Source organism: Etheostoma cragini, chromosome 18 (assembly GCF_013103735.1).
Source record: "Etheostoma cragini isolate CJK2018 chromosome 18, CSU_Ecrag_1.0, whole genome shotgun sequence".
Taxonomy (NCBI): Eukaryota; Metazoa; Chordata; class Actinopteri; order Perciformes; family Percidae; genus Etheostoma; species Etheostoma cragini.
Genome location: NC_048424.1, coordinates 7,476,476 through 7,500,313, shown reverse-complemented (window position 1 = coordinate 7,500,313; position 23,838 = coordinate 7,476,476). Strand labels below are relative to the sequence as shown.

The 23,838-nt window shown below is 41.2% G+C and overlaps 2 protein-coding genes across 2 annotated transcripts; both read right to left on the bottom strand.

Moving 5' to 3' along the window:
- Positions 1–6,833: 6,833 nt before the first annotated feature.
- slc30a1a (solute carrier family 30 member 1a) lies at positions 6,834–12,118 on the bottom strand. The gene is made up of 2 exons (XM_034900337.1): positions 11,153–12,118; positions 6,834–9,484 (listed from the first exon to the last, which is right to left on the bottom strand). The coding sequence occupies exons 1-2, from the start codon at positions 11,724–11,726 to the stop codon at positions 8,577–8,579; spliced, it is 1,482 nt and encodes a 493-aa protein (XP_034756228.1). The 5' UTR covers positions 11,727–12,118; the 3' UTR covers positions 6,834–8,576.
- Positions 12,119–12,790: 672 nt separating this feature from the next.
- On the bottom strand, positions 12,791–18,453 carry nek2 (NIMA-related kinase 2). The gene is made up of 10 exons (XM_034900620.1): positions 18,286–18,453; positions 18,090–18,246; positions 16,766–16,983; positions 16,412–16,652; positions 14,986–15,068; positions 14,768–14,894; positions 14,431–14,665; positions 13,904–13,958; positions 13,714–13,790; positions 12,791–13,418 (listed from the first exon to the last, which is right to left on the bottom strand). Exons 2-10 carry the CDS (start codon positions 18,183–18,185, stop codon positions 13,207–13,209), a joined length of 1,344 nt encoding a protein of 447 aa, XP_034756511.1. The 5' UTR covers positions 18,186–18,246; positions 18,286–18,453; the 3' UTR covers positions 12,791–13,206.
- Positions 18,454–23,838: the final 5,385 nt, after the last annotated feature.

Sequence of the window (23,838 nt, the reverse complement as noted above, 5' to 3'; positions counted from 1 at the left end):
CTGTTTCATGGCATAATTCAGTCATTAGAGAAGTACTGGAGTGTAACTAAATGAACCTAGAATCCCATTCGTCAATAATGAAATGTGATGAGCTGCCGCAAGCCTCCTCACTAGAGTGCTAAAAAGATCAGTAGCGGCTGCTAAAAGATGTAATTTATCTTTACTGTATGCATATTGCATAATCATTGAATGGTAGAGAGTGTCTTTTCTTCCCTCTTACTAGAGTTGTTAGCATTCCTTTTATCAGTGGGGAATTGATCATTGCTGGTTGAACCCACTCATACTCCATGATCAAAGTCTGAGTGGTTGGTGAGTGACATTACAGTAAGGGCCAATCAGTGAAACATTAACCCAAAGTCTATCCCCCAACACCTTTATTCATCCAAAGCCCTGAGAATACACAAGGCTGTATCGGTCTCTTGGTATTAATCATACAGAGAAGACACTAAAACATTACACAGTTCTTTAACGCACATCCTTCCACATCATGACTAAAGTGTGCTTTGGTGGAGGAATTAAAGAATCCACCACCACCATCATCAAGGTGGGTATTTAATAAAGTAAGCCGACAATAATTACATGTGGTTTTGAGGTACTTTCTGTTTCTATTTTGGGTAACTTATTATTTTTTAATTCACTGCATGAAGATCATTATTGTCCATGCTCCACACTACCTTTAGAATTCATTACAGACAAAACCTCTTTTCAGATTAATATTTTACATTTGACATGACATGGGATCATAAAGTGTTGATGTTATCAGGCGAAGCGTTGTAGGCAGAATATTAAGACTACTGAGGTCATGAGTTCATGAAGTCCCCGTTTCAACCCAAGGCAACAAAATATGCACACCAGCACCTCTAAAGGCCCTGACACACTAACCCGACAATTGGCCGTGGGACAGTCTGGCGAGGTCGGTGACTCGAGTCTGTTTGGTGTGTTCCGTGCCGTCGTCCATCAAAAGGGGGCCGGCGGCCTTCATTTTGGCCAACCTGACATGCTCGGTCGGAAGGCGGGCACTGCCGACAGTCGGACTCACATGACCAATCTGTTTGGTGGAGCGCTAACCCGGAAATTACGAGCAGGATGAGTGTGACTGGAGTCTCTCAAAATCTGACGAAAACCTTTTGAACTGACCTTTGATGATCTGAAATGAAGACAGATTCAGTAACTGCATGGCCTATTTTGCTTTCAGAAACACTTTTTGGTGAACTATCTTTCTAATCTAAGTGGGACACGGCACCGCTTCTGAGTCCAGTCGAGTCGAGGTGGGCAGGTACCCTTAATGGAAAGACGCCATAATTAAGGAGTCTCTGCGGAATTTTTGGCAGCTCCAGGAAGAAAGTAACCCCGCCACAAAGTAGAAGCAACATAACCCCATGTTGTAAAACCCCAAATTGCTGTTTTACACGTTTTTTGTACACATATAACAAAAGGATTTAACATGCAATAAGCTTTAGAAGTGCTTATGTTGTGTTTGTTTTTTTAACCTTTTGACGGAGATAGGCTATTTTTATGTTTCCCAAAGTGTCAAATAGTTGAATCTTTGTCCAAAAAAATGTATGTTTGTTTGGTGCTTTAAAGTCTACAATTACATGTCACTGAATGGTTTTGACATCAAACCATTTGAAACTGGTACGTTGTTGCAGTAATTGTTGATTTTTACTTAAGTGAAACTTTTAATGCAAGGAATTTTAATGTTCCATTGTGGTGTTTCTATTTAAGTAACATATTTCTTCCACTGCTGATCATCATTATCATCATCTCCGCCACCGGAGAGCTGGTTAACATTCCAGCCCTCCTAATCTCTCTGAGAGACTGACATAGCATGTGGTCAGATTAAGCGTTTCTGAGAGGAGTGTGGGAGAGGACGATACTGTAGCAGTCCAGGAGGATTTCTTTTTTCTAAACAGGGAGTTTGGAGTCCCCTGTTTTAAAGTGCACGCTCATTGACTCTATAATGCCTTGTATTTCCCGTGAGTGTGTGTGTGTGTTTGTGTGTGTGTGTGTGTGTGTGTATGGATTAAACAAACAACACATACCATTACTTAGTACGCTATAGAGGTGGGGATAAGAAGACTTTGTTTCCTTCCGACTGGGCCAGGCCAGCTGTTTCCCTCAGTTTCAAGTCTTTGTGCTAAGCTAAGCTAACTTTTTGATGGCTGTAGCCATATATTTAATGTACTGACATGAAAGTGGCATATCTACCTAATCATAAAGCTACCAGAAAGTGAATAAGAGTGTTTCCCAACATGTAAAAAACGTTTTTCTTTAACAACTATCTGGATGAATTTATTGAACTTAACCAAAATGTCTGATTTGGTCTGACAGTTGGACAGGCGGCAACCCCCCATAACAGTAAATAACAATGTTGGATATTTTAAGTCCTGTAGCAGCCTATGTAGGAGTGTAACCCAACTCTGTGTGTGTGTGTGTGTGTGTGTGCGTGTCTGTGGAAACACTGGTGATATGAAATATCCTAAGAAGTGGGGGAGTGTACTGTGTTAGTATGCCAATATTTGCCATAAGAAAAAAATAAAAAGGGGCAAACAGTATGGTAAAGTTTCAGGGAATTTATTGTGGAGTAATAAAACGCCCCAAATTCGCCACCAATTTGCCAATAAAGGAATTACAACTACTGTTTAGAAAACATAGAACAAAGGAAGTGAACAAGCTGTGAGATCCGTCTTCATTTAAATTCTTGAAAGTCATCTGAGTCATCAGTTCATCTTTCCAGCCTACACACTGACTGACGCACACAAAACCACGCTGTTCAACAGCATTCATATTCATTGGTTTAAACGCTGAAAGTTCTGCTTTTTGGCCCACGTGTCAGTGTTTCAGTTCAGTATTTCTGAATTTGTGTTATTGAAAGAAAAGCTGAAATTGAGCTTCACACATTTGGTCAGACCACAGTGCTCACTGTCACATATCAATCTGGCTGTGTGGCCAAATATAACAAGTGAAATCAATCAATCTGGTAAATTTACTGAACCTAAATAACGTTAGTAAATAAAGGTGTACCAGGCCCTTGGGAGAAGAAATTGTTGGGTTAAAGTTTAGGCATCACTGCCAGACAGGCTTTACATTCTGGGTTTGGGTTGTTTGCATTTCTTTTAACCAACCACAATCATCTTGGGCGGCGCGTAGTTCTGGGCGCAGAGAGTGTGGCTCGGCAAAAAAGTCTGGCGAAAACATCACATAAAATATTAAACAAAGTGAACTCTTCTCACAGTACAGTAATGTGAGCTATTTAAATTAGCTGATACAGGGTTAAAGGTAATTTGCTCGGGCCAGTTCATCGCTGTGTCTATTTCTTCCGTAGCAATCCTCACCAGTTGGTCCCAAAATATCCCAGTTAGATAGTAAACGCTGTAAACATATTCTTTGTAAATCTTTACAACCATTCCCTGCAAGAACCAAGCAGGCCTGCCTCGTTGCACGATCCCAATTTTCTTTAAAACTTGCCATTTTCAGCGTGTAGCTTGCGAGCTGAAGTTCGTTGTTGTTTCCCAAAGCGAACAGAGTTTGAGTCTTTCATTTTATCTAAAAAATGTCAAAGCTGGACAGGGAAGAAATGTTTTAGCATGTGACGAAAGGAGAAACCTTTATCAAGGGTTGTGTACAGTATATTGTTACACAAGGATAATAAATGTCACAATGTGGCCTTCAGAAGTATCAGCTGATATTTTGAGGACATGGTATCTTTAAAGCTGTTTTACATTTTGAGAAATACGCTCATTCACTTTCTTTTAGAGAGTTAGATGAGAAGATTGAAACTATTCATCTTCTTATAAGAAGTAAGTATGAAGCTACAGCCGTTAGCTGATTGGCTTAGCTCAGCACAAAGAGTGGAAACAGGGGGCAGCAGATAGCCTGGCTCTGTCCAAAGATAACTACATCTATACCTCCCAGCTCTCACTTATTATCATGTTATATAATACTCCAATAAATTAGTAACACATTAGAGTCACATACTGGGAATAAGCTTCACGTCATTAGGACACCTCTTTTGGGGTATTGTATGCACAAACACTGTGCTGGCAAAGGTGAATCTCCTTAGCAGTGAGTGACCTCTCACCCTCAAGTCCAGTGTTGTGTGTCCCACCACCCCCACCCCACCCACCCACCCGCGCTCATCACTGTTTGAAAATCCCAGGGACAAAGCCAGGGAAACAGATGGCCTGGTGTGACTACACACGCACACACACACACACACACACACACACACACACAAACACACACACACACACACACACACACATAGTTGGGTCATACCACTACATAGGCTTGCTACAGCCCGCCAATGCTTATCCACCATTGTCAGTTATTTATTATTATTCGGGGGGTTCCGGCCTGTCCAATTGACATTACACTTTTTGTTAAAGTTCATCCAGATAGTTATAGGAATAGTTTTAACATTTTGGGAAATATGTTTACTGTATTCACTTTTGGTATTTAGATACTTAGATGAGAAGATAGATACCACTCTCATGTCAGCACGTTAAATATATGGCTACAGTCATCAAAAGGTTAGCTTAGTTTAGCACAAAGACTTGAAACTGAGGGAAACAGCTGGCCTGGCTCTTTTGAAAGGAAATAAACTATCCTTATTGATTAATCGTATGTGTTTGTTTAATTCATACAAAAACCCAAAGTGGGAAAATGGCAATTTGCTGTTGTGACAGTGGGTAACGTGCCGGACTATTTCTTAGCTTGGCCACTATCTTACTGGAATCTCAGCTGCTTGCCAGGCAACCGTAATCCACCCACCGACCTTGAACACAAACTGAGGTCAGCAGTGGATGCTTACAGGCCCACTTCACTCTCTGCATAAAACGGGCTACACTAAAGGTGCAAAGAACAACTAACTTAAACAAAGAGCACAAAATTAAAACTGCCCCATACATGAACCTCTTTCTGTCCGTATGAAAAGGGACAGAGTGAGAGGAGAGAGCGGCCCGGTAGCACTGAGGAATGCTGGGTAGAGCCCCGTGCTTGTTGTCTTTGGAATGCCCCCGGGGCTCTTACATAATTCCCATCAGGCCAGTTGCGGCTGCTCCGTCAGCCACACATTCACAGTCAGCAGCCACATCAGACTCCCACTTAAACACACATATTCAACCCAGTATCCACTTCTTTACACCGCGCACAAGAGAGAGACATGCTGTGATTATGGACTTAGGTAATCGCAGCATGGTGCTCCCTAACTCACTCACACTCACACAGATTCAATTGTAACCATTATTACTGGTTAGATAGTCTGAGGTTTTGTAGCTTGACAGAAGACATACATCAAACATCCTGTTGGTCTTACAGATCAGCATGCGTGTAGCGTTACATGTATTTTGTTCGTTCATGTGGTTTTCAATAACAATTAAACTCCTACCGCAAGTTTGGTAGGCAGGCTCTGTTGAAAATATTAGTAGTCAATAAATAAAAAGATGGATTGAAACTCCCCTTGTTTTCTATGGGTTATGATCGCTCTTAGTTTCACTGGCTGGTTTAAGGTGAACTAGAAGAACTAGATGAAACTTCCCCAGTTGATTATTTACATTAACACAAATATCTCAAATTAATTATTATTATCATAGGCTGCTATGCCAAAATAAGACTATATGTCGTGACTTAATGGGGGAAAAAAACTGCAATAATTGGTAATATCCAACATTCAGCACCCCCATATTGCCTGAATAGAATGACCCTTTGTCTACTGACCACATTTTCAGACATTCAACTATGAGATTGCCAGTTGAATCAGGCTTCTTGCATCAAATCCTCAAATAGTTATCTTTTTGGGTCACCCCAACAAGATATACCTGTGAATATATATATATTATTATAACTTCTACTAACTACATATATATATATATATATATATAATATATATATATTATATATATATATATATATATATAAATATATATATATATATATATATATATATATATATATATATATATATATATATATATATATATATATATATTGCATCACAGGGTTGAGGTAAAACAAGCATTTTCACACAAGGAGACCAGGCAAACTAAATAATGGAAAAACTGGTCTAAATATCCTCTTTAATCTCCTTCACACTTCTTCGGCTAAAGTGGATTTAATAGGCAAAAGTCAACTACAGAGCAAAGTTTTGATTGACACAGTGAGAAACTAGTACTTAAAGTACTTAAAAGTCTTTAAAGACTTTAAACTAAACATAGATCACATGTTACACAAGTTTTAGTTTCTTGCTGTAGGCTCCTTGTCAGTCTTACGGATTAATTTCAAAGTTTTACTTTGCATGGTCAGGCACCTCTGTTTATAGAGGAGTTGTGCCTGAAAATGTGAAATAGGTCCCATGTGATGATCATTTTCAGGTTCATACTTACATTTCGGATTTTGACAAGAACACGTGCTTGAATGTTCAAAAAAACACTTCAAATGTGTCTGAATATATCTGTATTCACCCTCTGTCGGAAAGACTTTTTTCCACTAATTTTTAGCTCTCATCTCTTTAAGACCCCCTCCCAAAAAAGTCCAGTCTGTTCTGATTGGTCAGAATTTCCAGGTCTTCCATAGCACACTCTCTAAATCCAAACACTGTCATTGCAGTCAGGGAATTACTCAGCAAGACACCCAGACTGAAAGGGAGACAAAATGACTACAAACAACATGACAGTGTCATTTGTAGTCATTTTGTGTCTCTTTGTGGTAATTTTACATATTTTCAAAGTTGTTTTTGGCTCTTGGTAGTCATTTTAATTAAATAAGAAATAAACTTATTTACTTTGACTTTGAAGGTTAGAGAAAGTAAAAATAAAACAAGGGACCCATTTCAATTCATCAACTGTACCAAATGGTCATATTTTGTTTTTATTTCACAACAACACATTGGACAGGTACTGTAGATATATAGTATATCAAAAACACATCACTTGACATGCCATATCTAAAATTAAAAAAACACTTGGTTTAAATTTGCACATAGAGCTCAAGTCTTAAAAGATACAGAAAAGTGACCCAACATTACAAATGAAGGACCGCATCAAGATATTATCCCAGCACATATTTCTATATTGCATACACATTTATTTAGGAGTGGAAATCTGAAACACTGATGGATCACCTTTAAATTATTTTTGTGGTGATGAGGGAAAATTCATCAATTTTAAAAGGCCACCATATGGACTTCAATTCGGCTCATCTATCCGAAGCAGGGGACAGAAAAGCTGTAAGATGAGTCATTCATTACACAGGTAAGAGTTATGTACGTAGATACCAGCAGGTACTGGTAAGCAGCAACTGGAGCTTCAGTGGAACTCCTGAAAGTCAAACTGGTCTGAGTTTGGTCATGCAAACATAGCAGAACATCTTGGAAATATAAAAACTCCCTCAGCGTGGATTGTGTCATGGTGCTAAACACATTCATGAGGATTTTAAAATGAAAGTCAGCAGCCATCATCAGAAAGCTTTCCAGTACAGATTCAAACAGAAAATAGTTTCATTAATGGCATCCAGTGCTCACTTCTTCACAACAGACCCAACCCTCTGGCTGGCAAGGCATCAACTGTATGAATGAACATTTAATTCGGTGATTGTGCCAATGCAAGAGGTTCAGTTACACAGTCTACTATAATTAGTGCTATAACAACCGCAGGTTTTTTGCATTTAAAAGGCAAGGTGAGAGAGGTGTTGATACGGTATCCGTATCTTCTGTTTCCAACTGATGACTGCAAGTAAAACTGAGTCAAGGCCAGAGAAAAGTCTTGACACACAAAATCATTATACAACGTCACATTTGAAAAACAGACTACAGCATAGATGGTCTGTCAAAAAATTCAAGACAGAAAAATCGCAAAAAGGTTTCTAACATCCAAACTAAATATTACAAACAGCATCTACAGAAAGAAATAGATAATGTCTAATAACTTAAAATACTTAAATTATTATGCCATACAATACTCTTCCATTTGGGGCCAGCGGGTAAGAAAATATATCTGCTCAAAGCCTACGCAAAAAAACTCTTTGCAAACAGGTCCAGAGGCTACACAATATAACCTAGTGACTCGTGCTCCGACATGCTGCGTTGTGTGTGTCCTTTTAGAGGCGAGGACATCTCTCAGATCCCTTCAGTCCTGCAGTGAGAAGCTTTGGCACAGAAACCCCATGGGACGAGGTGACACATCACAACACGGTGCTAATGAGGGACACCCATGCAGGCCTCGCTCCAGTACTGGAGGAGATAAGGTCAGAGAACCCCAACATGCATTGCCACCATACTACCAGGGCAACAAGACCGGGGCCAAGTGACAGAGGAGAGGCTGGGAGAGAAGGAATGGAAATAGGTATACAGAGAGGAAAGTTGAAATGAAATGGCTCAAATGCATGGGTACACAGGTTGGGTTTTTTTTCCAGCCATAACGGGGCAGTAACAGAGGGTAAAAGCTAAGGGAATATATTTTTTGGACAGGACCATGACAGAGCCACGGGTCAAAAAGATAACAGTGTCCATGACAATAATGATTTTAGCCTGGTGTGCTGGTTTTCCAGCTCCTACTCTGTTCCTCTATATCCCCTCCATCTCACAGAGATGACTCCACCTCTCTGGTGATGGTAATCCCAGCCTCTGACTGAGGGCACACCTGAACACCTGCATCCTGCTCTGGGGTCTCACTGATCACCTCAAGGGCTGACGCAGCAGCAGACTTGCAGTCACTGCTGGCCTTCTTATCAGAGCCTGTGTTTGGTTTGTCTGCGGAGCCGCAGCACAGCTTGGGAGCACATTGAGTCCGACAGGAAAGCTCACAGAGGGAGTCTCGAGACTCTGAGTTAAAGGTGACAAACTCTGGCTGGATGGTGGTGGCGTGGATGCCCTCGTCGTGGAAGAAGTCCTTGATGCGCTTGGCCACCTCCATGTAGGAAGTGGGATCGTGGCACTTGATGTGCGCCGTGGCAATGATGCGACTGCCAGCCAGTTGCCAGATGTGCAGCTCGTGGATGGCCAGGACACCCTCTAGACCCAGCAGCCGCTCGTTGAGCCGGCTCATGTTGATCTGCTTGGGCACAGTCTGCAGCAGGATGAGGGCCGACTCTTTGAGCAGCGGATAGGTAGTGTACAGCAGGATGCCCACCATGATGATGCAGAGTGTGGGGTCCAGGTAGAGAACCCAGCAGGGGCCCGCAAACTTCATGGCTGACATAGTGGGACCTTCAATCAGGTCAACCAGCGTGTGATTGACATGCTGGTGGTCTGTGGTGTGGCTGTTGATACACGGGTTGACACACGTCTCACCGCTGATGCAGGGCTGCCACACAAAGGTAAATATTAAAGAATTGACCACCACAATGACAGAGCCAAGGGCGTCACCCAAAACATGCAGGAAGACCCCGCGCATGTTGAGCTGCGACGATGCGTCGTGGTCATGGTCCATCTCCTCGAAGTGGGGGTTGCCATTCATCTGCACCTCTGTGCTGTCTTTACAGCTGATTTCTGAAGATAAAAACAACGGATAGTTTATTTTCCGGGAACATAAAGTGAACATGGAGCTACTAATACAGCATTCAAAATAGATATAAAGACAAAAATAAATAAATATTGTTTAGAAAAATTACAGAAAAAAAAAAAAAAAAGACTATTCTAATTATGGTGCCAAAAAAAAAGATCAACACATCAACAGCAGTAGGAGATTCCATGAAGATTTCATCAGTGGCAGCCAGCTACTTAATTGCTCAGTTATATCATTTTGAAAAAAGGCACATGTCCAACTTGAAAAAAGAAGCCAGAAGTCAGTTTTCACTGTGGAAGACGATGAATGACTGAGTCTGTGCTATAACGGTCCGGGGCTACAAACAGGAGAAACACACCAGACAGCAGTGCAGGATCATATGAATGAAATCTCACCGCATTTTGGATCCTAAACTCATATTTTTTTAAAGATTTTTTTTAGGCTTTTCCCCTTATTCTTAAGTGACAGTGGATAGGCATGAAAGAGGTAGAGAGATGGGGGATGACACACAGCAAAGGGCCGCAGGAACCCTGGCCACTGCAGGACTCAGCCAACATGGGGCGAATGCTTACTGGGTGAGCTAGAGGCCGCCACCTAAACTCATATTTAATTAGTAATTGCAGGCAGCAAGGTAGCTTCGAAGCTCTGAGGAACAGCAACTGACCAATGGCTGCCCTCTTCCATCCTGGGACGCCGGGGTCATTCGTCAACAGCTAATGGTGTGGCTGAGGATGTCGACTCCATAGTTACACTGATGTATGGCCCAGTAACAATCAGGAGGGGTTGGGAGTATAGCCTCCACTCTCAATTTATTGAAACAGCCTAACTGGGGGGGGGAGATAATGGTCTTCTGTAGGGTTTAACCAGTAGACAAGGACAAGCTTTTGGGGGGTAATCTGTTGCTTCATTATTTAACAAGCAAACATCAAACTCATTTCTGACCAGAGCTGTTTATACTTGTAGGTGCCGGGTTATCACTATTGTATGACACTTTTACAATTTTGAACTAGATCCACGCCAGGATTTTTCTTAACTGGGTCCGACACCAACTTCTGCATACATTTCTTAATTGATTAGGTAACTTGGAACTGCACTATAAACACTTCATAGTCCCCCTACAGCTCCTTTCCTTGTGATTGTCTGTCGGTGCATATGTCTGTTTCTTGTCGGGTAATAATAAAGATGTATTGAATAATATATAAGGCATCTGATCTGATAGTGGCCATCTTACAATGCCTGAAACTTTAGCCGGCTACGTCACGTTTCCTTGGATAAAATAACCCACCAATAAATATCGGACATCAAACACATTTGTCTAAATGGATGCTACTACCACAGAAGAAATACAAGGATTAGTCACTCCGACAGGGAGTCCCCAGGGTACAATGAAGATATACGTATGTACTGTTAACAGCCTGTTACGTAATCTGGACTGCTAACAATGGAGACAAAGTCTGGCACTTGCTGTCAGCTTCAACGTGGGACACACTGAGGCTGGACTTAAAGGGTTTGGGCACTTTATTCTGGCATACACTGCACATTTTAATATTCAATTACATAATTTAACACAGGGAAATGTGACGCAATATTCTAAAAAACCCCAATGACTAACGTTACAGTTCAGTGAAAATGCTTCAACTGTCCATACTTACCATTTCTCGGTCTGACATCTCCCGGGCTGTTGTAGTTTCCTACCAAGTTGTTGGTCTCTTCTCCTGAAGACCCATTCCCAGCCTTCTGGGATTTGCCGGTTTTACCCCTCTTGTTCTTATTTCCATGAGAGTGTCCTCCGTGGGAGTGTCCGTGGCCTCCGCCAGCGTGCCCGCGGAACAAGCAGAGCCCAAGCAGGTTGATTAGGAGTCCGGCGGCACCGACCCCGGCGACCACCAGCGGACTATCGATCTCATCTGGCTCGGTAAAACGCTCGACAGCTTCCAGGACGATGGTGAAACACAGCGCCGTAAGGAAGACGGCATTGACCAGAGCCCCCATCACCTCCGCCCGGATCCAGCCGAAGGTGTTTTTATTGGTCGCATGGGTTTTCTCAGCGAATCTCACCGCGACCAAAGCCACGACCAGCGCAATGACGTCCGACAGCATATGAAAGGAGTCCGACAGCATTGATAGAGATGAGGTGATCCGGCTTACAACCACTTCCACAATGAAAAACCCGAAAGTCAATGAGAGCATGCATAGCAGCCGGACACGATTAGGCTCAATAGCCATTTTCCCTTCTTCACAGTCCTTCGTCGAGTCAAGTTTCGAGTAAACGTTAAATAAGGTTTCACAGTCGTCCAACGAAATCACAAGGACATCAGCTAACGTTAGCTATCCCTCAGGTTTAACACAGCTCGAAGATAACGACTTACGTTACGCTAGCTGGCTCCCTGAGACAATACGATCGATGCGAACAGCGTCTTCACACACTGCTGTTTTCCAGCGACGGCAGCATCACTCGACTGGATCTGAAGACAATCACAGATAAAAAGGAATCCGTCAAACGGTTATTTGCCGTACAAATACACAGTAGTCGACACTAGTACATTCCAGAAACGTTTGCCGACGAGCTCCGGTTTGCAGACGGCTGAAACTTTGCACCCGAGCCGGTAAACTTTCCACACGGAACACAGCACCATATGGACACGCCTTGGACGATTCCTATTGGTGGATAGGGCACAAGCTTGAATATGATTGGTAAAATTCTGCAACTCTCGCAATAAGGAGGAGCAAACAAGCCAGACAACGGCGGTTGCTACGCACGCTGTCCACAACTATAATCTCGCGATGACTACCTTAATGTATATGTAAATCTATGTAGTATCGGTACGTTGGTTCTAATCTATTAACGTATCTATGTAAATAGAGAAAAAACTGGCCATTTGCGGTTTTTACTTTTTTTATTGATTCATTTAGTGTTTCTCATCACTGAAGATGTGATCAAAAAACAAAGGTGTTAAATGTGCCTCCGTATTTCTTAATTTAACTGTCTGACAATGTGATTACTTTTAATCTAATTACACAAATGTCCTTTTGATTATATTCTCTAATCTGCTACAAATCAAGAACAAACGACGTTCACGTGTGAAGACGTATGGCTGTGGCCTGTAATTAATGGCATTAGACTCTCAAGCCAGTGTCTGACCTTCAATGAAAAACAGGTGACCCCTGGTGGTTATATCTCAAAGCACTCCAGATTGCATTTGTAGTAGGCTACACTTACAAGGTAGTTTTGAGTAATTGTTTTTTTGTGTGTGTGTGTACTTATATATGCATACAGACCATCTAGGTCCTTCAGGATGAATAATAGAAGTTTAGAGTCAGAAAATGTAATGTAAAAACTTAAATTAGCCATCACACATTCTGCTTAGATGAAATGCTCTTCATATATACGATTAACAAGATTTACATTTTTGTTGTAGCTACAAATCAAACAACCTGCCCATTTATGTCTATTCTGAAGCAGTCCTTGAAAAGAAGAAAAATAAATAAATACACATCTAGCAAGAATACAGTGTACATTCACAAACTGTCACACTGACATCCACACATCAAAATCTTACCCTACAAAGCAATAACAATCATTTGGCTACACTACTATACCAGCTACTGACTTATCATATAAATAAAGCTTTATTTACATCCAGTTGTTATGACTCCTAGTTTACACATATCAGTCACTAGTCAGACAGCGATATCTGTATCATGATCAGCGGATGCCGAGTATCTGCCTACTCTTGAACTGACAAGTCTTCTCCACTTCATTCAGTGTTTGAGCACGCAGCTTGGCCGCCTGCAGCCTCCTCAAAATCAGCTCCTGGGACGTCACACTGGGACGACCATCAGGCTGCTGGTTCTCTTTGCTCTCACCAGCACCAGCGAAGTGGACCTTCTTCTTGCCGGGGGAGAGGTTTTCTCCATCTAGGACCAAACGGTAAGGAGTCAATGATTAACAAAGACGCTTTCTATCGTCAAACAGACCTTATAACACACTTTGCAAACCAACATGACAGCTAGATTTGCATGTGGTGTGTACAAATTCTTTATTTGGGGTATAAAAACATAATTTACATGATTTGAAAAGTAATAAATAAACTTGATTTTAGTCATCCACATTCTAAACAGCATGAACCCATTAAAAAAAGAAAAGACAAAAAAATTTCTCAGTTCTAGTCTTGGTTCAGTAAGTCCAAAGCTCTTCGTCCGATTCCCATACCTATGCCTTTGCCATAGAATGGTGCCAGGTCCCTCTGCTGCTGGAGACGGTTGTGATTCTTCAATAAACTCTCTGCTCTGTAACATTAAGATAATGAGTTTACACCAAACAGTTGGTAAAATTGACGTTGTAGAATGAGCAAACTAGGAGAAATGGCAAAGTATTGATTGTGTCATATCTAGCTTTTTACCTCAAAAGAGTCTCATTTGACATTCGCTCACGAACACAAAGCTCCTGCTCTCTTTCTGCGGTGAAAGGACAAAATAAGACAGTTATTTGGGGAATTTGTAGCACCATGTTTGTTTGCCATGTGAGAATAAATTCTTTATTTGCAAATTTGAGAGACGTGTATATACAGTATATTATATTCACAGATGTGGAAGAAATTGAAAGTAGGTTAACATTTTGCTGAAACACAAACACCTGCTTTAGTTCTCCTGCAGAAAATTTATGTTTAGGCCTTAGTGCAAGCGGACAGTTTTATAAATGTCAAAACATACATGACTTCATTTATAGATCCCCTAATCACTTTAGAAAAGGTATCATGCAATACTATTTACACCTGAGAATGATACACAAAATGCATTTAAAAAAAAGAAAAAAAAACAGTTTTTCAAGGTTGTGAAAAGGCCAGCTGCAGGTCAGCAGGGGTCATACTCTCCCACAGATGGGGGGGGCCAAGTGTGGCACAAAGTGGAGTAGAGAGAAAAGTCTTACGCTCCAGCCTCTCCTCCCGTTCCTTCAGTGCCTTTTCTCGGTCCCGTAGCGCCTGTTCCCTGAGTCTGAGCTCCGCAGCAGAGGCGGGCTTCGGTTCAGCCGGCTTGTTAAGGGGACAGTCAGAGTCCTCCGACCTTCTTTGGAGACGCACCTGTGCCCTCCTTTGCTCTTCAGCAACAGCACCAGCCAACAGGCTGCTCTGGAGAATAGACTCCACAGAGGGTCTTAGATAGTCCTGACAACAAAAGAACAGATTACTGAACCCTACTTACATGACAACAAACTGAGACTAACTCAGTAGCACGTAAAGTTTCCAGCCAAATGATTTAATTCTAACCTTCAGGTTGAGCATTTTGCTGAGTAAGGTGTTCAGTTCCTCAGAGTATCGATACGGGATTCTTCTGAACTTCCCCTCTCTGATCTTTTCTGCAAGCTGTTTTTGGTTGTAAGCTGTAAACGGGGGGCTAAACAGGAGGAATCCAGGGAAAACGTTAGGTTCACAGTCAAACCACCTGCTGCCGAAATCAGCTCCTGCATAGGAGTTTTAAAACTTACGACAATGCACAGAGTTCATACAGCAAACATCCCAGCGACCAGATATCAGATTTCTCGTTGTATGACATCCGGTCTATTTGTTCCTGAAGGAAAAATAGTGACAGTTAGCGGCAAATGTGGCTGATTAGCAGACCCAAACACAATCGGTGGATTTAGTAGATTGTGTGTCCTGCTTTTTTATTTTTATTTATGTTTTTTATTCTGATTAGGCTACACCCTAAACTAATACTGGGTCAGGTTACTAAACCAGCTTCAGGTCTTTTTTATTGGGTTGCTTTCTAATACAGAAGGAATAATGATCCAAATACTAGGTCATATAATAATAAGAATGATGATGATAATAATAAATGTTATTTGATGGCACCTTTCATGATAATCAAGATCACCTTACATCAAGTACAGTAATAAAAACATTCAAAAACAGTGTAAATATAGCTGACTAAGTTGAGCCCATACATAAGTGGAATGGTTTGGTTGGGTTATTATTCAGTATAACCATTCAAGTGATGCAGCAACATTACTTCAGATTTTTTGTTTAAAATGGGTCAAATATTTAAAAGAAATGGCTTAAATAGTATGTTGGGGTTTTTTGTGACACAAAACAGTGCATATAATCCACATCTACAATAACTGTAAGTCATACGATTATAAATTACTTACCTACTTTTATACTCTAACTATTCTATAGGCCATGTTGTTTTCTAAACTGTTTTAGAAATAATCCAAATGTGTATTAATTGTTTAGGACGTTTTGGGATCGATTGGCGGGGTTGCTGTCGAGGAAGTACACACGGTAATACACTGGTGAGAGCAAATTACATTTAACCGTATCCATGTATCCGGCTAATTTAAATAGTTCACGTTACTGTATAGTGTGAAGAGTTACATTTATTGGATATTTTATGTGCCGTTTTCGTTTGCGGTGTGGAAATGTTCCACCAAAACAAGTTCCTTCCCGCGACCATTTTGCAGAGCCCCCGTCACTGCGTCCAGAACTTAGCAACGCCCAAGACCATTGTGATTGGTTTAAAGAAATGAAGAATGTTTTTTTTTCCCGCATCCCAGAATGTATTTACTCCACAGGGCTGTGAAGATAGGTCTGGCAATGCGGGTCTAATGTAAATATCATATTGTTATTGAGTCAAAATAACCGCATATTAGTGTGACTGAAAATATGCCTATTGGATATAATATAAATAACACTAAAACTAGGTCAAAACATCTTTTGGGTGCGATTTTTATGCTTATGCTTGTGGGTTCTGGGCCAACTTTACCCAGTCGTGGGTCCTAGATTGAACCAAATTGGGCTAAAATTGACCCAGTATTTTTTTACAGTAGTGCGTAAGATGTAAGAGGTTAGTGGTTTCCGTATAAAAAGCTAATTTGGGAAGAACAACATCACAGACAGCAGAATTAAACAACTCACTGGTGACATGTAGTAAGGTGTCCCGACAAATGTCTTTGCAAAACTGGTGTCATGGTTCAGGATCCTCGCAAGGCCAAAGTCTCCAAGCTTCACATTCTGTCTGATGTCGAGGAAGATGTTGGCTGGTTTCAGGTCTCGATGAAGAACCGTCGCTCTGCCATCACTGCGTCTGTGGCACTCCTTCAAGGCTAGTGTGAGCTGTGCCATGACTCGCAAGACAAACTGCTCCTCCAAATAACGCCTGCCATGGTATAAACACGCACTTTATTCTACAGATACTGTCAGAAAGCACAGAGGTAGTGGGGTGGAGCATAAAGCCCATACATTTACAATGCATACAAATATGGAAGCTACCTTTCCTTGATGCATCGGGTGATGAGGCTGGACAGGTCCCCCCCCTCACAGTACTCCATGACAATGTACAGTGTGGCATTAGTCCGGTCTATGATGCGGTCGTAATACCTCACAATGTTTGGGTGCTTGAGCTCCCTCAGGAGGTTCACCTCTGACACCAGCATCTGCTTTTCACTCTCCGCCATGGTGCCATAGTCCAGCTCCTTCCACACAAGGATCTACAGAACAAGTGGTTTAACTACCCGGGATAAAGCTTAAATTCATACGGTACATTAATATATGATGTATTGTAATGCATGTGAATTATAGGATAACACTAAATGATTACATGTAGTGTAAAAGGTGCACAAGAAGAGTCGTTGAGTATGCAAACTGACTCAGTGAAGTCAGTTACATGACAATATCTAACTGAAGTTCACCAACAATAGCTACAGGTCATATCAGACAAAGTACTGTTGCTGTAGCTGCAAAACCCTTGAGCATAGGTGTGACATTGCTTACAATTTAAATTTTTTTACAAAGAGTGAGATGGTGTGATTTCTTGTTTCAAATGTCGCATAGTCTTGCTTTAAACATATTCCACTGCAGCACATCAGCAGCTACATTTTGACTTGTTATACACAGAATAAATTCATTTTAACTCCCTAGAACCCAAGGTGACATATTAGACTAATCTTTTCAGTTGTGAATGGCAGCATTACATTCAGGTGTGTCAAAGCCAGAGGATACTTGAACCCCCAAATGCAACGTGTACAGCTTAAAAAATCATATAATAATGTATACTTTATTAATCCCGCAAGGGGAAATCACAATTTATACTCTGTTATTACACTCATTACACACAGGCCTGGGTTACACACACATGCTCAGTACCAATGGAGAGATGTCAAAGTCACAATGTATTTAATTATCTAACGTTACACCTGTACTGCTGTTGACAAAATGTCTGACCTTTCTATACAGTTTTATTTCTTCGTTTTGGTAACTATATAGAGCTAGCTAGCTAAGTTACCGCTAGCTGCCATCCATTCATGATGCCATATGATAAACAGCACCTCTGACCCCTAAAATCGGGCTTTACCTGTTAAAAATAATATCCAATACTTTACCATTTTTCATTCATCTCTCAGTTACTACACGGAGTCGTTGCTCGACGGTTTTAGTGTGAGGTTCGTGGTGAAAACAAGTCAAAGCACAGATGTAATCATTTTTACGCTAACCCACACCCGCTAATGGCAGTTGAACAAAGCGAACGGGCAGGTTAATGTTACCGACAGGAAGCGTTAATTGATTTGTGCAGACAAAATGTTTGAACGTTACTTACTTTCCCATCAGATTTCCGTCTTATTTTCTGGCATTTTCCATAGGAACCTGTGCCTATTGTAAACAACATCTCGTAATCCTCAACACGGGACGGCATCTTACTTTTTCAAGCGAAGCTAACGTTAACGTTAAACGTTAGCTAGCGTTATAGTTAGGATATATTCGGCTGTAATCAAACCTAAAGTTAAACCAGCGATCGATTAGTCTCTTATTTTTCTCTTGAGCTTGGGTTGTCTTTGTTCCCAGTAAAGATGCTTAAACAGACCAAATGTTTGGCTTTTCTTTGGTCGTTTACTCGTGTGTATTGCAGTCAACAAAACAGGAAGCGTTTGCTCTCGGTTTAAATTGGTGCCCAAATTCTCAATCGTAATTGGCCCGTTCTCTCCGCACGGTGACTCCTGATTGGTCAGGACGAAGACACAAGTTGCGAGGTTGCTAAGCGCCTGAAACCCGCGAGAGTGGAGCGGGTAGATGTTAGGAGCTCAACTCTCCACAGGTGGCGCCAGAAACTCACAGTCAGCCAGGTCAAAGCAGGGTCAGAGTTATGTAGGCTACCTCCTAAGAGCTGTGGACATGGGTCTGTCAATGCAAGACGACAGAGACTTTAAAAAAAAGATAACAAACATGTATTGGTCATTTTTTTGTAATCTTCATTAGATAATAATACGTTGCTGTCTTTGGAAAGCTAATCAAACAGTTTGTAATGTTAATAAAAACAAATAGGTTAGTCCTCTCTGACCACACAACAGTCCAGTCATTTTAAGCCTAAATGGGGGTCAACCTAGGTCAAATTGCAATAGAAGTAAACTTAACTGATTTTGTATCCTCACAAGCGCAGAACAATCCCATTAATGGAAAGTTTAGAAAAAGGACCCAAATATAGCCTATTCATACATCTATTCATTCTTTTTCTCAAGTGAATAGGGTAAACATTTTAAACATTAGATACCACCATGAAAATTAGTCAGTTGATTACTTTACTATTAATTATTTTTGCAGAGATGGGGTTTGAGGCTGGGACTGCGGGATTGTTTCTGGGGGATGAGTCTGAGGGAAGAACAGGAGACGAGGGGAAGGAGAATGCAGAAGACAAAAGGTCAAATGAAAAGTGTTTGGCTCAAACAATCAAATTATGTACACACCAGAATGGCTGGTTTAAAGAAACCAGCCATTCTAAACACCTTCAACAGAGTCAGCAGCTGACTCTACATACACATTTTGCATTTTAGGACTGGATTACTGAATTCATATTTTGATGTTTAGAAAGAAAAATATGTAATACAAAAGAAAATACACCCCTTGCAATGACAAAAAGTGTGCGCTCTCTTGAGAATGAGACCCTGTGTCTCAATGAGATTACCTATATATATATATATATATATATATATATATATATATATATATATATATATATATATATATATATATATATATATATATATATATATATATATATATATATATATATATATATATATAGTTTTAAAAAAGTGTGTTTGTTTTGTACAGAGCCATATCTCATTGCAACAGTTTGCCAAAAGTGCACCTTTTATGTTTCTAGTCTAAAAAGGCTTCAAAAACCATTAAAGACAGGCCCACAACTACATAAGAAAAACCTTACTTTTTGCATATTCTTTATGGATGTACACATTTATTTTTAGAGTAGGCATTCTCTTTTTTTCATAAAACATCAGTAGTGTGTGTTAAATGGGATGTACACTATGGTTGAGTTTGAGGTCCACCTCTTCAAACAGATAGCTTTGCCTTTAATGCCAGAGAGTCCTATGAGTGAGGGAAGTGAGTGAGAACATTTTCTTCCAGCTGAAGCACCAGGGCTTCAGTTTTTCTCAAGGCAATGTAAGAGCCGCTGTCTAGAAAATTAATCAAGCAAAGGTAAGAATAGCTCACTAAAAATATCCAAAGACCAAGTTACATTTGAGCACACCGTTTTGTGTCTGTTCAACTAAAATTAACGGTTTGTCCTTGCATACCTATGGATGGATAATCCAAAATGCGATATGTACACGGTAAGTGTATAATCAGGGGATTATTAACTCAGGGGAGGGTAATGGGCTTCTGTGGTAATTTGATTTAACCATTTTTTTAGTCAATTAAAAGAAAAGAATTAAGAAGGCCAAAGATTTGCGGGTTACAGCGTTTCAGATGCCAGGATGTTCTGCTTTTCTCTGTTGTATGTCTTTGTAAATTGATCATCTTTGGGGTTTAAACTGTTTATCAGATAAACAAACAATTTTATGACATAACTTTGGGTTATGGCATAAATGTCCTGCCATTTTACAAACTAAACAGTTAAGTGACAAATTATTTGATTGCAAAATTGCAGCCCTTACCAAACGTATTGTATTATTTTATTCATACATTCCTTGTTAGATGTTCAAATATGTTTTTTCCTAAGATGTAAGAGGACATTTTTTTTATACTTCTCTGTACTGAGCTTACTTCTGTATTGTTATTAGCCTTTTAGTGGATTGATAAGGATTAAATTTGATAAATAATGTCTAAGTTGCATTTACATAAGGCTCAAATATATGAAACATACTGAGCTCAAACTGATTAGATCTGGTTATTGGCTGAAGTATATTAAGCACATTTTTATTACATCGCAGACATTTCCTGACACAAATTTAAGCAGAGTAAAGCAGAATTGAATTTTAGTTTAAGCATGTATAATCAGTAAATCCTACATGCAACAGATGCAAGACTATTTCTCTCATTACAAGTAAACTTTGATGTGTGATCCCTGCCTGAGATGAATGCAGTCTTGCAGTCAGCAACTTCTCTCTCAGTGGGGACGCCTCAGGAACAGTTGTGTTCAAATGATCATTTCAGCCGTCTCTCTGCTCTCTGCTGCCGGTACCACACACACCGACACCACTCCCACCACCAAGAGAGAGAGCACTCGAGCCGGTCTGTCAGTCTGCCTCTGCAAAGGTCACTGCTACAAAGAGCTGGAGGAGTTTGGACATTAGCCAGGAACTCTAGAGGGAGGGGGGGGGGGGGGGGGGGGGGGGGGGGGGGGGGGGAGCAGAAATACTGACAGCAGAAACAACAAAGACAGTCAGGTGCCTGAGGCTGATCTAACGTCAGCTTCCCCTGTTAAAGGCCAGGAGTTGACAAGGAGCAACAGACAACTAAGTATATCATATCCTCTTCCTCTCTGCTTGGGGGGGGGGCATGATGCCGTTTTGGGGTAACAGGAGGCCTGTGATACTCATGTCACCGCTGACTTCATTTTTTGGGTGCAGTTTCAATCAAAAAGCCTTAAACACATCTTTTAACCACAGTCTCCTGGGTGCTTCCTTTTCTTTGGCCTTTCAGACCCCAAAATGATATGCTAATAATTAAGCTACAATTAGGATTATTTGGACATTTTGGGAATTACTCTTTTTTGCTTTCTTGCTGAGCGTTAGATGAGACGATCTCTGGTAACTGGAGGCTGCAGCGAGCAGGTGGAAAGCGACAACATCCAGTGCTGAACATGAAGCCAATGAGGAAGTGCCCAAACTTGCAGTTCATCGAGTGGCCACTTGAGACAGCGGCCCAACTGTGGGTTAATCCCCGTAGACCTTCCTGTTAAAAAACACATTTCAGTCTCTAAAACTAAGTTCCCCCTTCATGACAACTGTGGTAGTGTTTTTAACTCACTCAATTAAATCACATTCAGGCTTAAAGTTCTACATAATTAAGGGCGTGGTTACTTTGAGTGACAGGTGGCCACCATGGTGCATCTCTGCAGCCGGTTAGCTTAGCTTAGCATAAAGACTGGAAAAAAGGGGAAACCGCTGGCCAGGCTTCACGTGAAGGTAATTGACACTTTTGCAACATCATCATTTACTTTGCACAAAAACAAAGTTTAAGGACTACAATTAGACTGTCACAATAAAAGGTAGTTTCCTTCTCACGTGTATAGTCTTTTTGACTCTGGTAAAGCCTTTTCCAAATGCAGTGCTTTGAGCACCACCAATGAAACACCCAATATTGTAAAAAATGAGATTTTTCATTAAATAAGGCCAAGGTACTATAGAAATACTGTGAAAGTATCAAAAGGCTCAATCAACTGAGAAATGCACACAGTCTGTATGCAGAAACTGTGCCTTCAAACAAGCTTTGGGAGTTGTGTACAGTTGTGATGTCACAGCTAGACAGGTAGAAAGTGCTGTTGCAAATGCAAAAGATCCGGAAACACTGATCAATCAGAGCAGACTTGGCCTTTCGGAATGGGGGCTTAAAGAGACGTGTGCTAAAATTAAGCATTTCAGACAGATATATTCAGACAGACATTGAAAGAAACACTACAGGGCGCCCAGATAGCTCAGTAAGAAGAGCAGGCTCGACACAGCGGGCCAGGGTTTGACTCCGACTTGCGGCCCTTTGCTGCATGTCATTCCTCCTCTCTCTTCTTTCATGTCTTCATCTGTCCTGTCGAAATAAAGCTTGAAAATGCCCCACAAATAATCTTTAAAAAAAAGAAACATTAAAGCATGTAAACATGTTCTAGTAGAACGCCAAAATTAAAAAAACTGATTATAAGCACAACAGGGACCTCTAAATTCTGTTTACCTCCATTGTAGCCTATTGGGTTGAAGGCAGGATTTCAGAGACTGAAACTGAAACCATGTGCATGGTTAGACACCACAGAGAATGTGTGTATGTGATTTGGATAAACTGGCTTAATCAACTTTCCTGCTATTGATATTACAGTTTCACATTGTCCCTTTACAATAAAGTGCTTGTGATTCGTCACTGTTGCACTCCTGAGACACAAGCTGAGTTATAGGATGTGTGTTGATACAAGTATTTGCATGAGGAACATGTGATCCTAACAAGAAAGACCGACCAGCCGTCATCATGCCCCCTTGTGACAGCAGGAGGGGCCAGAGAGACTCTGTGATGCCCCGGCTGCTGCTGCAGTGACATTCAGCCCGGCCCTTCTCTCCACAGCTGGATGTTTTAGTGCTTGCTGACTCAAGGGATGCCGCCACCACCGCAAAATTCATGAGGAAGCAGGCGTCAAAGCGTGACATGGAGGACCCCGGGGAGCAGTGACCATGAAATAGTTCATTGCAGGTGCCGAGGAGGAACACTGGTGCTTCTACAGAGGACAAAAAGTTCCCGTCTGTGTAATGTGGGTGACCTTAGGAGGAGCTGTACTGAGGAGTCTCCATGCAAGGTGATATTACTCTTTCTCCATCTGTACACAGAGCAACAGCCAACGTGGCTCATGACTGTTAGCCCATTTGATGCCATTTTCCAGCTCACTTCCTACGGTTTTCACCCTCAGTTGCCATTGGCTGCCTGAAGCGTGTGGCTTTCCTGCAGACCCAACCATCTGCATGTCACTCCAGCAACTATAGAAATAGTCGATGGCATGCCAAAATGGTCAGGGGTATAACGTAACTTGACCCGCTTTCAAACTGCAAGTCACTGATAATCAGTCCAGTAAGAAGGGGCAGAGGTGCTGATGGAAACTCATAAGTCAGTGTTACATGCAGCAAAGGGAGGCGGGGTAGATTTGAACCCGGGCCACTGCCAAAGACTCAGCTTGCATGGGGCACTCCCTCTACTGGCATTCCTTATGAGGGTTGAACGAGAATTTTGATACCACTGCCATGTCTGTGGGATAAAAATGAAGTTAGCTTAGCATAAAAATTGGAAACAGGGACAGTTAGACTGGCTTTCTTCAAAAGTAAAAAAATGTGCCCACCAGCACTTCCAAAGCTCACTAATTA